Here is a 14,272-nt window from a genome sequence, read left to right as displayed (position 1 = left end):
ATAAAGGTTACAGAAGAACACGCTCTGGATTACAAGGTTGACTATTGAAGAGTGACCTTACATATTTTATATAACCAAAATGATCTGCGCCACTGCCTTTATCTGGCCCCAGTCGTGGTGTCGTAAACAGTGCGAAACCAAGGCGCTTCGCAGTATTATACAGTTGTATTAATTTAGGCTCCGAGAAGGCTTTTAGATCTGGTTTCGTCGTACTTCTTGTAAATGATACGATCAAGGCCATTAATAAGCTGGTCCTTCGAATTCTCCCAGAGTTTGGACAGCAAGGGGAAGATACGAGTAGTGACCGTATTACCCGGCCGGTCGCCCAGGAAGATTTCTTCGTAGATTCAATAAACATACAGTACAAGGTAACAGAATAACAGAAGTACGAAGTATACTTCTTTGTAGACTCAATTTGCTCCGCTCTGTATGAACACCAGCGGTGCAAAATAACTGGTTTAGCATCGTTTTAATTATTTTCATAAGGAATTAAGGATATGTAAGCAGACGAGAAGGGCAAACCCGCAACAATTGGCGGATTGTTAAAAATAATACGAAATGAAGGACCCGAGTTTGTAACCAGTAACAATTGTTGGCGCTCGCGCTAGGTGTAACGATTTTCGTGTGGAGTAAGGAGCAACTCAGTTTGTCACTAGCGTATCCAATCACAGGCGGCCAAGTGTACGTTTCGCAAGCATGTCCCACGTTTACATCGTATCCGGTAGCACGTAAGGCTGCATATATATGTGGCAGGAAAGCAAAAAATTTAAAAATCACTAGTAAAGCTGTAAAAGATCAGAAAGAGTTGAATCATTTTAATTTAAATTTAATAGAAGTTTTTTGTTATGAAAATTAAGATTTGTCAGAAAAGATAATGCCGCTCATCGGCTCACTTTTTTAATTATTGTTCTCTGAGCATTGACTCTGCGTCTCCTCATTGTCAGTGTGAGATTCTTGTTCCGAGTTAAGACAGTCTGATTTGTGTATGCCGTCGGTGTCGAGTTTCAAGAAACTGTTACGTTCTACAGATTTTAAGCGAAAATAATTATCTGGTTTGCACTGCTTCTTTCACTAAACACACTGAGCAGATCCCGACTGACCAGTGCTGGGAAATCTCAATTCTTTATTTTTCGGACCGTGGAGTATCTGACTTCCGAAGCACAACTAGAACACTGATTCGAGACCTCTGCACCTCTGCTGGGCTTTGTGAAAGCCTTTGCTGCATGCCGAGCACGATCCTCTCAAGATTTTCCGAAGGCTGATTAAACCGTTCTGTGATTGGCAATGCAGATCTCTGGCTGCATAATATCCACCATAATCCTTCTTATCCAAAGCATACTAGAAGTCCAGTGCGGGTATGTATTTGCTGTGAACAGTGACTGTGCCTTAAAGTGTGAATCATTAGTACGAGCTGTTGATATCAATTCTCACTCGTGATTTGAAAATATTGTTTTGTAGACGCGATTTTTATAAAATTTTGGGAGTTCCGAAAAATGCGAATACCAACCAGATCAAGAAAGCTTACCGAAAGCTAGCCAAGGATCTTCATCCCGATAAGAATAAAGATGATCCGAATGCAAATGCAAGATTCCAAGATCTGGGATCCGCGTATGAAGTATGCCATTGATTTCTCCCGTTGTGCCGAACTGCGCAGCCATGCTGCGTAGCGATATTTCGATTCATTTTTTCGACGTTATTAGGTTTTATCAGATGCCGAGAAACGCGAGAAATACGACCGATTTGGAGAAGAAGGTTTGAAGCAAGACAGCATGCACGGCGATCCTTTCGCGAGGTATGGGAGTTGCGCCACTTAATTACTTAAACAATCTCACAAGTACAGTAATTTAACACAGTAAATTTATAATAAATATCTAACGTTAACACAAACGCATACTGTAAATAAAAATTAGCGAAGCAGCTTGGTAATAAATCAAAATTTAACCAGTAAGTTACCGCTTTTCTGTTTTTAAAATCAGTGTGGAATTAACTTGACATTTATGTCAGTTTTCGATTTTATTACACATTTAAATAGATGTTTTTTTATTGCATACTGGTTGGTTTTCGGTCTTTTTTTGAAGATTCTTAATGTCCGTGATTGCATTCACATGGGGTTACATTTTTTTATTTCTTGGTTTAGTTTCTTCGGTGGTTTCGATTTTTTCGGAGGCGGCGGTCGTCAGCAGCCTGACATACCGCGCGGGGCGGACGTGCTGTTGGAACTGGAAGTGACGCTGGAGGAATTGTATTCTGGGAATTTTGTAGAAGTGTGTTAGTTATATGTCGTACTGGGGAGCCGTATAACTGTCTAAACTTGGATGCTTGAAGGTGGTTCGCAATAAACCCGTGGCGAAACCGGCTGCTGGAACAAGAAAGTGTAATTGTCGACAGGAAATGGTGACACATCAAATGGGTCCCGGTCGCTTCCAGATGACACAAAATACTGTCTGTGATCAGTGCCCCAACGTCCAGTAAGTTTCTAAATCCAAAAATTGTCATAGCGTTTGCAGTAAGGTTCATTTAGTTGGGCGTTCTGAAGTTTAAGAGTGTCTGGTTTTGACGTGGTAGCCGAAAGGGATTGTACGGAAGAAGTGTGTTTCTTACCTTTAAGGTATGTTTCTGTCGTTCAGATTCGTGACTGAGGAACGCCTGTTGGAAATTGAAGTGGAAGCGGGAATGAACGATGGACAAGAGCACACTTTTGTAGCCGAAGGCGAGCCACATGTTGACGGTGAACCTGGTGATCTCAAAATTCGTATTGTTACGAAACCCCATCCAGTATTCGAGCGACGTGGAGATGATTTATATTGCAACGTTACGATTTCTCTACTGGATGCTTTGAATGGATTTGAAATGCAACTAAAACACCTTGACGGCCATTTTGTGAGTTAAATGGGTAATGCGTATTCCAAAGCAGTGTGAACTTACGATAAACACAGACGCAACCAAGTGTGGCGTGCTGCCTTGTGAGTTAAAACAGCAGAAGGAACTGATCGACGGTTTAGCAAAGCATTCGGTTGTTTTAGGATATTTGACGATCCATTAAATAAATGGTTCCATATATTAATTATTGTTTATTGCCAAATGACGCCCAAATGAAATAGGTTACCGTATCACGAGAAACCGTAACCTGGCCCGGTGCACGAATAAGGAAGAAAGGCGAAGGAATGCCAAATTATGAAAACAACAATCAGTTTGGTATCCTTTATATTACGTTTGATGTGGATTTCCCTAAGGAACAGTTTTCTGCAGAGGATAAAGAAGGTAATTCGTCAGCGCTTTGCTGATGACTACCGGAAATGATAACGTTCTTTTGATTGTTTGTAGTGCTGAAAAGGATTTTGAAGCAGGAGTCAATAAAGCCAAAAGTGTATAATGGTTTGCGTGGATTTTAAAGCATGTATATCACTTAATGTGGAAGTACGGTTTTTCGTTTAACCCCAAACGCAGTTATTTTGTTGTTCTTTTGTTGTTTTTGAATGCGCATGTATGGTTCTACTTTGTTTGAGTTTCGGAACCTTGTGATAAAATGGTTTTTCGATTTACTTGACTGGCGTATCCAGCTCTTTTTGGACCTTATTGAATTAAAAAAATTGTTAGATCATTTGAAGGCTTTATTCAGTCAACAGACATCCTGCATCATTATTGTCAACGCAGCACCCATCTGACAGAAACAGTTCAAGTGACTTCTAAAACTTTATAAAAAATTTACAGACCCAGCGACTTCAAGAGCACATGTAAATCCTCTGAAATATATCGTAAACTTTGGGATTCACCCTACTGCAAAACATCTCCACCGGCGCATGAATTGTTCACACTCAGATTACCGAAGAAAAGAGTATGTATCACGTAAACTTTCCCTGCCAAATACTTATTCATTTCCATAAACAGTCCAAACCGGATGCCAAACTCATGGATGATTTTTAAACCGCGTCGTGCGCTTCACAGGAATCGGATGCGCCTCTGTGTTGAGTACCCATTTATCCAAATCCAAAGCATCATCATCGGAAAACAACAAAAATAAATATTTCAATGTCTCCGCCAGGAAATAGCTTTGCTGTACATCATCCGGTATCGGAGATTCCTGGTAGACATCTTTTACACCAGAGTAACCATATTCTGCACGGCAATATGATTCGATAGCCTATAGAATGATTTGGTCACTGATTTTTAAATACTGAAGTAAGGAAACGTTGCGAACAAGACGAAACACAAAGCTGGTAAAGCAGTAAGAACGTTCAGCAGGCATCGTAACACGCACAAGATGTGTGTACCACAGAAATTAAATCAACAACGTAACGAGCGCTCTCGTAAATACACCCAACACATCTTGTTACTATAATTAACGGTTTCCCACCTGAGCGGCTTCCCAGCCCCACTCGCGATACATGGGATCCTTGGTAACTCGCCACAGAATAAAATATGACTCAAACGTTTCCGGTCTCAGCAAGTAAGTTTTCTCATTAGCTCGCGTAGCCATAGCTTCAGCGGCGTCCGAGAACCGGAACGATTCCGGGCCCAGTTTAGTCGCTGCACAGAAGGAGTTATTAACGACAGATAATAATGAGTCCGTTAATATAATTTTACTGTTTCTTAGACAATTTTTTTTACTTTTTCTTAGACTGTAATTTTACTCTTTCTCTTACGCGTTCGTGTATACGTCTCGTGACAAGTTCGTGTTATTTCCTTCCCCAGCGTTAGATACTGGTCAGGATCCTTGGCATACTTGGCAGACAAACCAAAAAGACCACCGGAAAAGCAAGCCAAATGATCCATTTTGTGTTCGATGCGGTTGGTCATCCAGTCACCCCAATACTTCAGCCCACTCTTCGATGTTTGAAGAAGATGTTTGACCACAAACTCCATGGCTGTATCATACATTTCTTTGGCTTGCGTATCATTTTTTCCGCTCCATATCCAAGTCTTAAAGAGATACTCATAGAAACTGTCACCCAACGCTCCCATCGATACATGCATCTGGCCCCACTTCCCGGTCTGCGGATTTAGATAATTCGGGTACAAGCCTTTGGGCTTGTCGATAGACTGTAAATGGTTACGAATGCGCTGAACCTAAAAAATCCAAAAACGGCACCTGAGAACCATCTTAAAATTCTTAACTGTGCTAACAACAAATGTTACCACGCAAACTGCATCAATCAGCGTCGCTGCAGCATAACCGATTCGAAATCATATTCCATTGTAAGATTATCAATTTTTTATCTACTCTGCGACGATCTAATTTACAGACGCACCAGAACCGCATGTTCATCGATCAATTTCAGTTTATACGCATCACAAACGACAATCAGTGCACGCTAAACATTAATGCAAAATATATGCTAATTCGTACGAGTGGCAATCGCTCCATTCGAGCATTTCAATGCGTGTTGTGTTGAGTGCACGTACCTTTTCAAGATATATCGATTTTCCTGTCATTTCAGCGAGGTATTCAAACTCCAAATGCAAACTTCCAAATTCAGCAAGAATGGATGCTCCACCGCTGGCCCAACCGTAATTTTTCATTGTTTTTCTAACACAGAAATCATTACATTAATTCGACCATTCTAAAAAGCCACCTATCCACATACCGTTTCAAGTCCAATATAGCATAAGGGATTCCTGTAGGTGTTTCAAAAGCTGGCAGTACGGCTGTTGCCATCTCATCTGCCTTGGTCAGAAACATCTAAAGGTGTAGAAATGGTAGCAATTAGTCAAGCATACTTTAATACGGCAGAAACAAGCTAAATTATTATTTTTGTTCGCTAACGGAATCTGAGCATATATAAACTGTAAATATAATTGTGAATAATGATTAAGAAAACACAGTCCAAGGAAAAACTGGGACGAACTGATTATTATTATTATTATCGAACCAACAGAGCCAAACTCCGCTAGGGAGACTTTTAAGGCTATTGGAATTTATTTTTGGTATTTTGAAAATTTTATACTTTTTTTGGTTTGATTTTATGAGATAAAAGTTACTCATCTGGGAATCTGATACAGAATAATCTTGGACTGGACTAAAAAGCATTGTTATTCCTGGCAGAAAACTGACTTTAGTGTCTGCCGCCTTTTCACCAACTGTCCACGGAGCAGCGGCATAAACAAAACCCAGCCTTTAACAATTAGACAGTACCTTGTCACCAGTCAAAGCATACGATGACAACAATCCGCCGATATACCGAATGTTGAATTCGAATACCGATACTTCTCCTTCCTGAAGCAAATGCAACAAGATAATTAATACAATATGTAGGTTTGAGAGCAATGAATAGCTTCGGGGCAGAAATAACAAAGAGCGGCATGAAATAGCAGCCGATGCGTACAGGATGGTACTACATTTCCGCATTACAGCTGTTAAATCAGTTCCACATGGCAGGTACACAACCACGTTGAATTTGGATCGCAGACTGCATAAATGCGCAAAATCGAAACTGATTTATAATCGCATTGCGAGGAAAACAGAAAATGCTTTTTAAGAATCTCGCAGTCTCGCTTAAGCAGTCTCGCGTGCGGATCTAACTTTTCTGCCAGCGAAGAATAACGTATCCGGATTGAGTTATATGTGCTGATTAGGCTTGACCTTTCGTTTTCCCCATCATGGGGGAAAACAGTAAAAGTTCGATTAAGACGTCAGAAATTCCTGTGCTTGATTTTTCCCAATCAGTAGCCAAAATCAATCGGTTCATTACGGATTTCCTTACATGTAAAAAGTTAGCGGAATACACAGCGTTGACCACTGATGGTCGAGCAGTGTTGGAGCTAACTGATTCTTTACAACAACTACACAAAACCGCGCTGCTGGAAATCGAATCTCTTCACCGTCAGAATGCGCACTCGACCCCTTCAAGAAGTACCTATGCAGCTGTGACCTCCCAAAGAACAGTGCCAGATGGCGCATCCAACAAGAAAATCCTGGTGCTGAAACCAAAAGATGAGCCTACGTCAACTCAGTCACGTAAAACAGCAAAGGAAATGACGGATTTTTGCAACATCTTGTCCACCACTATTCCGACCGGAGCACAGGGTGCCAATGTAACGAAAGTCCGCCCGGGTTATGGTAAGTCAGTCATTGTTGAGTTTGAAACGACAGATGATGTAGTAAGAGGTGAAGAGCTATTTAACAAGCATAGCGAAGCGCTTGGAGTACATGTTGAAAAGCCGAAAGCCCGCAAACATCGCATGATAATTCGCAGAGTTCCAGTTGCTATGTCCGAAGATAGTTTAATTAACGAGCTGAAGTCTAAAAATTTGTGTGTTGAGTCTGAAATCAAAGTAGTGAAAAAACTTACAAGCAATCGTCCCAACCCGTTAACCTATGCAGCTGTCATTGATGTTGATGCCGAAACGCGAAATATTTTGAATAATAAAAAGAATGTGCTGTTGAGTTGGTACTCATGCCCCGTTAGCGATCACTTTTACGTGCCGCAATGTAAGAAATGCTGCGAATTTTACCACGTAACTTCAAGGTGTGAGAAAAAGGAAGCAGTGTGTGGTTACTGCGGAAAACAACACCTTTCTGCTGATTGTACCGAAACAGACCCTCTGTTTAAATACGTGTGCGTAAATTGCAAAACAGCCGGTAAATATGACAAAAGTAATTCGCATGCGGCTTTTGCATATGAATACTGTACTGTTTACCAAGAAATGTATAAGTCGCGAATGTTTTATAACAGCTCCCTAAAAAACGTGCAACGTTACCGCTAAATTCATTGATTTTTGGTGAAAATAACGATTTTCATTGTTCCAATAAATTAACATCTTTAAATAATGAAAATTTGAGCAACAGCGATACTGGTCATCATGCAGCAACTGCGAAACAGCAGAAACATCCGCTTTTTTTGGAAAGCATCCGCGTGCGGTGCTGTAATGTGAACAGCGTTAACAACAAAAGGGATGAAGTGAAATTCTTCTGTTCAAACAGCGATGTGACTATTCTTACTGAAACTCACGACAGACCATTTACGACAGATTCCTGTTTTGCTGACCTAGATAATTTTAATGTGTTTCGAAAAGCAAGAGCTGATGGTCGAGGCGGAGTGGCCATTGTTATACGCAATTCTTTGCGTGCTTCTCATAGGCCTGAACTAGAGTCTCCTGCACTGGAAACTTTGTGTGTTGAATCTCGGTCACTCAAACGAATTTTTATCGGTTTCTATTCGTCTCCAGACAAATGTATGCACGCTGTTCCTGCTCTAATTGAACATCTGCGTTCCAATTTCTCTCCCCATTTGTTAGCAAGATGTGTAATCATGGGTGATTTTAATCGGCCTGATATCGACTGGATTAATAAAACAGCTGTTAAGCCAGCCAGCAGGCTGTTGCTTAATGCGGTCGAAGAATTTGGTTTAACGCAAATAATTGACTTCCCCACCAGAGAGAAAAACTGTCTTGATTTGTGCTTTATACCCGCAAATATGCTTTTTGAACCCGCTGAACCGATCAGTCCGCCTTCTTCCACCAATGACCATATTGGCTTCGAATTTCTTTTGAAAGTTAAAGAGTTTCGTAAAAAATTTCGTACAGTAATGCGGTGGAAAATTGACAGTAACCATGTTAATAATTTTAATGAGGCGCTAAAAGCAGTTGATTGGATAAATTTGTTTGCTAATCTTAGCGCTAACCAACGAGCGGATAAATTCGAAAAAACTTTTCTTGAAATTGCTAAATTCTTTTTTTCATACACCGAAGTGAAGATACGTAAAAAATCAATGAAATATCCCAAAAATATTAAAAAAATGATAAATTCTCGAGATCGCGCTTTTCGGTTGTACCGACAAAATATTAAGTCAGACGATAATAAATTGAAGTGGAAAAGGCTTTCGAAGAAATGTACCACCCTTATAAGAAAGCTGGGCAAGTGTAAACTTCGGGATATTTCCACAGCTTACAGAAATAATCCATCGAAATTTTGGCGGTATATGAAGTCGACAAACGACCGGGTCGGCATGCCACCGCTTACCGGTAGCGATGGTAAGTTAGCAATCACAGACAGGGAAAAGGCCAATATGTTGAATTCTTTATACCGTGAATCCCAGTCTCCGTGTAATGAGCACTGCAGCGGCACCGATATTAACTTAATTTGTAATAACAACGAAACTTGGGAAATTTCAGAATTGTTAATTTTTGAACAGCTAGCAAAAATTTCTTTTTCAACATCTAGCGGCAAATTTGAAGTAACAAATAAACTTTTAAAAATCGCTGCGCCATCTATCACAGCTCCGCTTAAATTGGTTTTTAATGCCGCCGTCAATGAAGGCCAGTTTCCTGCCAGATGGAAACATTCTTACATCACCCCAGTGCCAAAGCTTGCCGCAGACCGCAGAATACCGGGCAGTTACAGGCCAGTGTCGATGTTAAACCCTGTGTCAAAAATTTTCGAACGATGTCTTGACCAACTAATTCGTGACCATTTAAACAAAAACCAGATTCTTCTCGACCATCAATTTGCATACCGGCACAAAAGGTCAACCGAACTACAGCTTTTTCTTTTTGTTAAAACTGTTAACGATTTTATTAACAGTGGTATTGCTGTAGATGCCGTATTTTTGGACTGTTCGAAGGCTTTTGATAAGCTTTCACACGAATCAATAATTAGTGCCTTAAACGAAATGAATTTGCCGAGTCGTATTGTGCACTTAATCTCCGACTACTTGAAAAATCGTCTGCAGCGGGTTGTGGTTGAAAACGAAATTTCCAACGAGGTACCGGTGTACAGTGGCGTACCTCAGGGTTCAGTGTTGGGACCACTACTGTTCATATGCGTCTTAAATTTTATTATCCGTGCATTGAAAAACAGAAGCGCGGTTTTCATTTTTGCCGATGACATTGTGCTGTTGCGTCCCGTTGCAAACAGTACGGATGGTCATTTGTTGCAGGGAGACTTGACGTATCTGAGTGAATGGCTTAACTCCAAGCAGCTGACTCTTAATCCCAGCAAATCCGCCCATGTCCATTTCTCGAAAAAGAAAGATAAACTCTTTCCGTACCAGTATAGTATAAATAACGTTCTCGTCCCGAAGTGTGCTCACGTTAAACATCTTGGAGTTTTTCTTGATCGAAAGTTAAATTTTAAAGTTAACAGTGAAAATATTGCAAAAAAATGTAACCGTAGAATCAGGTACATTAATCATATTTTTCGGTATACGGACTACGGGGCCCGGATACGGCTTTTCGAGTCACTCGTCCTTTCAGTTGTCGATTATTGTTGCTCCATCACACATCCGTTATTAAAACAGTCGAGAAAAGCAATCGAACGTTGTCAGAGGAGATTTACTAAAACCCTGCGTTTGGGCAGTGATGTCTTGAATTACGCTGATCGGTTAAAAGAGCTCAATTGGGACGATCTTAGCACACGTCGTTTGAAAAAAGCTCTGATTTATATTTATAAATTCGCGTTTCGAGTAATTCCGTTGGGAGACGTAGTCGTATCTCCGCTCATATTTTCGGCTGCTGTGCTTGAGTCTGTTGCAGGAAACACAAGAACATCTGAACGTCTCATGAAACATCCGTGTCCACTCACACCGGCTTTAACAACAATTTGTGGAAGAACAGTCCGAGTATCCCATGAATCGTACCTCAGCAGACTTGTGTCCGTTTGGAATGACCTTCCGTTACAACCTGTCGCATATGTCACGTTGAACACTTTTTCCGATGCCCTGGATACCGTGGAACTGAACGATTTACCATCAGTGAAAATCCTGAAAGAATGTGCTTAGTGCAGTTACTTCATGTTTGTGTTTAATGTTCGTGCATTACCTGATGTTTAGTGTTGACGGCTTTTACTTTTTCTGCTCTTATCTCAACGGTTGCGATATAGTTAACAACGCAACTAAAAGGCGATTACGTGCGTAAGTGTCGGTGCTTTCCTTTTCCCCACGGTTTTTTTATTTTTGAAAATTTTTGGAAACTAATAAATAACTACTTTATAAAGTATGTGGGTTTTGGTTTTACGCATCGACCCCAGCGCGATCGTCTCCCTCCCATTTTCCACATAGGTAAATACAACTTATCGCAACCGTAACAAAAGCACTGACTTTCTTTCTGCCTGTTCATGTGATTATGGCTAAAGCTTGATCTCTGCGTATTTTTTTCCTGCTTGTTTTACGTAATGTCAAAATGACCTTCATGTTTTATTGTTATTTTTTTTTCAATGTTCCTACTAAACTCTGTTTTCTTTCTACTGTCTGAAGCCTAGAGGGGGCAACCGCTCCGTTGCAAGGACAATAAACTTCACTTCACAACTTTCTATGCAAAACACAGAATACCAGCAAGACGAACATCACAGCAAAAAATGAAAAAATGAATAAATCGTATACTTATCACAAGCCGCAAAAAAATTAATAAAAATAGAGAGCCACTTACACTAGCGGAAACGTTAAGATTCTGCGCTATCCACTCGCGGGCTTGTTGGTACTCCTTCCGTAGTCCCATCATGTACAGCGTGTCCGTCGCGTCGACAATCGTCGCTCCGAATTTGGCTTTACCGAAAATGGACGGATTGTGGCCGCGTTTCGTGACGGGACGGAGCTCATTGGCACCCCAAGCATATTTAACATAATTGGACCATGCATGGACCATCATCTAGAATAATGAATAATAAAATGCACCCGCTCTTCTCCGCAAACAACAGCAATCATCGCATCTACCTTAATTATCAGCTGCCTGCGTTTTTCAGTCTCATTGTTGGCGGATCGCTTTTCGCCGTCCTGATCCGTCTGCTCCACATCCTTCCCTTTATCGTGCAATTTTCCATCCAGTTCCGACTGGATTTTGTTGCGGCTGAGAGTTTTCTTCGGCGCTGACGCGCCCGTAAAATCGGCAGGTATCACAAAGTTATGTCGAGGCTTCTTAATCTGCATAGCGATATCATTTTCCACAGGCCGTTCCGGAATGAGAAACTCCTTTCCCACGGAGTGCACTTTGGTAGAGATATCGGGCAAGTACAGAATTGTGCTGATAAAAATGGCGATAAAAAATGTAAAAAACATCAAAATAAGGCATCGCTCGCACAGTCGCGATCCGCGCCGTGAACCGAAGAAGCTCGCACTGGCTCCAACGGAGGGACCCTTGCTTTTGCCATTCTGGTAGAATGGCAGAAGGGAATCGGATGCGCTCCTTCCAAACAGGCCCATGATGGAACGAACCCGTTCCGTCGTGGGGCAGAGGAAAAACAGGGGCGCACGGATCAAGACTTTCACATCTCCGTCATCAATTAGCCCTTCGTCTGCTACTGGCTACATGTCAACCAACCAACTCGGCCAGTGATAAACCATTACGGCATGTCGTAATAAGGACGATAAGCATACTGCATACACAAAAGGCCACAGATGATAAGTGATTACAGAAATACAAAATGATAATAATGAACTCTCTCGAAAGGCTACATTCATGCAAGTTAAAGTACTCGTACTTAACGCCAGCAGATTTTCAGCCACTTTGTAAAAAATTCAGTTAAAACATATAACTGTAACTTGCATGTACAACAATTTCAAGTCACCACATCTCACAGAGTCACAGTCAACAGATTACAGAACCAGGATTCATAAATTTGATAAACTTTAATGCATTGCGCAAGATAAGCGAACATGCAATCTGAAAAACATCAATGAAAATTACGTATTTGCGAAAGATTATAATCAAAAAAGAACACCAGAATGCAGATAGTGGCGAAAATGCGTGCATGGTGGGTCGGAGAGCATAGCGTAGTGGCGTGACACGTGCACCAGTCGCCGACTGGGCTTAAAGCCATAAAGAACGTGCTTATTTATGTGAAAAGTACGTCTAATATAGGCCAATACAAAACCTTACTGCTTTTCATGGCACGTCATATTCTTATAAACAAAAAAATTAATAAACACTGTAAAGTTCAGTATTTTTCGTAAATATTTTCTCAACATTTTCTTGCCACTTGCCGCCTTGCATATTCGGGATAATTTTTTTTATTTTAAGGTTACCGGGATAATATTTAATTTTTATGCATATGTGTTAAGCTGGTTATCAATTATTAATCAAAATTATTACTGTAATCATTTTACGTCATTAATTTCTTATTATGTTTTATAAATCATTAATTTTATTATTATTTGAATTTATATCTATACTATATACTTACTTAAGTACTACCCTCGTACAGATACTTGCATACTGAATAATAATTATTTGGTTCATTAATTCGATCGAGTTATGCGAATTTCATAACTCACGTGTGTTAGCCTTTTTTTGTCATATTGGTTGGTACAGCACAAGATCGTCGATAGTTCGCACTTTCACGAAAATGATCAAAAACATTTTTACTTAAACTTAATTGACAATAAAGCAAAAATTTTGGCGCCGCAGAAAAGGGCAAGCCGACCTGCATATCGCAATATTGTAGCGAAAGTATTTGTACGAACGATAAGACCGCCCAGTTATGATGAATCATTCCATCGCGTTATGAATTTGTCCACTTTACCGGCTAGTTTCCTTTCTCATGAACTTCTAGAATTCAGTCTTGTGCTCAGCTTGCTACAGCTTGCATCTACTTGATTGTTTCTCTTGCTGAAACCTTGCTTACAACCTTGCTCCGTTTCTTGAACGCCTTGTCATTAAACATGCCTTGAGTTACGTTGTTGTGTTGACCGCTTGGGATGAACCTGTGTCATCCCAATCGGAGCCACCTGTGTAATTGTGTAACATCAGTTAAGAGCGTCCACGACCGCATCGTTGCCGTTCGTGCCACCTTTCACACCAACAGCCGTTTAATCGTGGTAAAGGCTGATCGCCACCCCACTAGAACAGTAGCCAGATAGGCCACTGTTACAATATCTATATAACAAGAGTCATCTTCGGCTTCGCCTCAGATGCTCTTGTGGTCTACACTCAATTTCTTGAATAACAATGGTTGTTGTAGATTTATTTATTTTTCAAGTTTGTTTCTTGTTAAGAAACGGCTTCGGCTTCGCCTCGTTTACTGAACGTTTTTAGGATTACGCATTGTCTTCGGTTCGTAGCCTACTCTAATCATGAAACATTAATAGCTGATCGGTTCATGACTTATTGTAATACAAAATTTTTAGTAGCACCACTATAATATAGGAGCGGTGCTAAATATCTAGTAACTGTTCCGCTAATTGTTAAGAACATAATAATTTTTGATCGTGGAATAAAATTGGTCTTGCCTCGTTATTCAGTGGGCTAGACCTGTGTAAATCTTTTAATACTTCCGTTCAGTTGGCAGCACTGAACGCCGGTCGATCCACAGTATAACGAGCGACAGTGATCACATGGACGGGGA

General features: G+C 40.6%; 2 protein-coding genes across 2 annotated transcripts; one reads left to right on the top strand and one right to left on the bottom strand.

The window, feature by feature from the left end:
• Window positions 1–861: 861 nt before the first annotated feature.
• Window positions 862–3,607, top strand: LOC129591346 (dnaJ homolog shv-like). Its single transcript, XM_055486974.1, has 8 exons — window positions 862–1,355; window positions 1,459–1,615; window positions 1,701–1,792; window positions 2,138–2,264; window positions 2,326–2,468; window positions 2,628–2,880; window positions 3,102–3,261; window positions 3,325–3,607. The coding sequence occupies exons 1-8, from the start codon at window positions 1,285–1,287 to the stop codon at window positions 3,390–3,392; spliced, it is 1,071 nt and encodes a 356-aa protein (XP_055342949.1). The 5' UTR covers window positions 862–1,284; the 3' UTR covers window positions 3,393–3,607.
• On the bottom strand, window positions 3,599–12,671 carry LOC129591344 (mannosyl-oligosaccharide alpha-1,2-mannosidase IA-like). Its single transcript, XM_055486973.1, has 8 exons — window positions 11,646–12,671; window positions 11,362–11,580; window positions 6,134–6,214; window positions 5,586–5,680; window positions 5,404–5,527; window positions 4,644–5,067; window positions 4,355–4,527; window positions 3,599–4,141 (listed from the first exon to the last, which is right to left on the bottom strand). Exons 1-8 carry the CDS (start codon window positions 12,129–12,131, stop codon window positions 3,908–3,910), a joined length of 1,836 nt encoding a protein of 611 aa, XP_055342948.1. The 5' UTR covers window positions 12,132–12,671; the 3' UTR covers window positions 3,599–3,907.
• Window positions 12,672–14,272: the final 1,601 nt, after the last annotated feature.

Source organism: Paramacrobiotus metropolitanus, unplaced genomic scaffold (genome assembly GCF_019649055.1).
Source record: "Paramacrobiotus metropolitanus isolate TYO unplaced genomic scaffold, Prichtersi_v1.0 Parri_scaffold0000045, whole genome shotgun sequence".
Taxonomy (NCBI): domain Eukaryota; kingdom Metazoa; phylum Tardigrada; class Eutardigrada; order Parachela; family Macrobiotidae; genus Paramacrobiotus; species Paramacrobiotus metropolitanus.
The sequence above is the reverse complement of the archived record's forward strand: the minus strand, read 5'-3'. Positions and strand labels throughout refer to the sequence as shown.

Coding starts and splice junctions, on each gene's coding strand:
- LOC129591346 (XM_055486974.1), top strand. CDS start 1,285: ATGCAGATCTCTGGCTGCATAATATCCACCATAATCCTTCTTATCCAA. Junction 1,356..1,458: donor ATACTAGAAGTCCAGTGCGG/GTATGTATTTGC, acceptor ATTGTTTTGTAG/ACGCGATTTTTATAAAATTT. Junction 3,262..3,324: donor TTCTGCAGAGGATAAAGAAG/GTAATTCGTCAG, acceptor GATTGTTTGTAG/TGCTGAAAAGGATTTTGAAG.
- LOC129591344 (XM_055486973.1), bottom strand. CDS start 12,131: ATGGGCCTGTTTGGAAGGAGCGCATCCGATTCCCTTCTGCCATTCTAC. Junction 6,215..11,361: donor ATCTTAACGTTTCCGCTAGT/GTAAGTGGCTCT, acceptor CATTTGCTTCAG/GAAGGAGAAGTATCGGTATT. Junction 4,142..4,354: donor GGGGCTGGGAAGCCGCTCAG/GTGGGAAACCGT, acceptor ATCATTCTATAG/GCTATCGAATCATATTGCCG.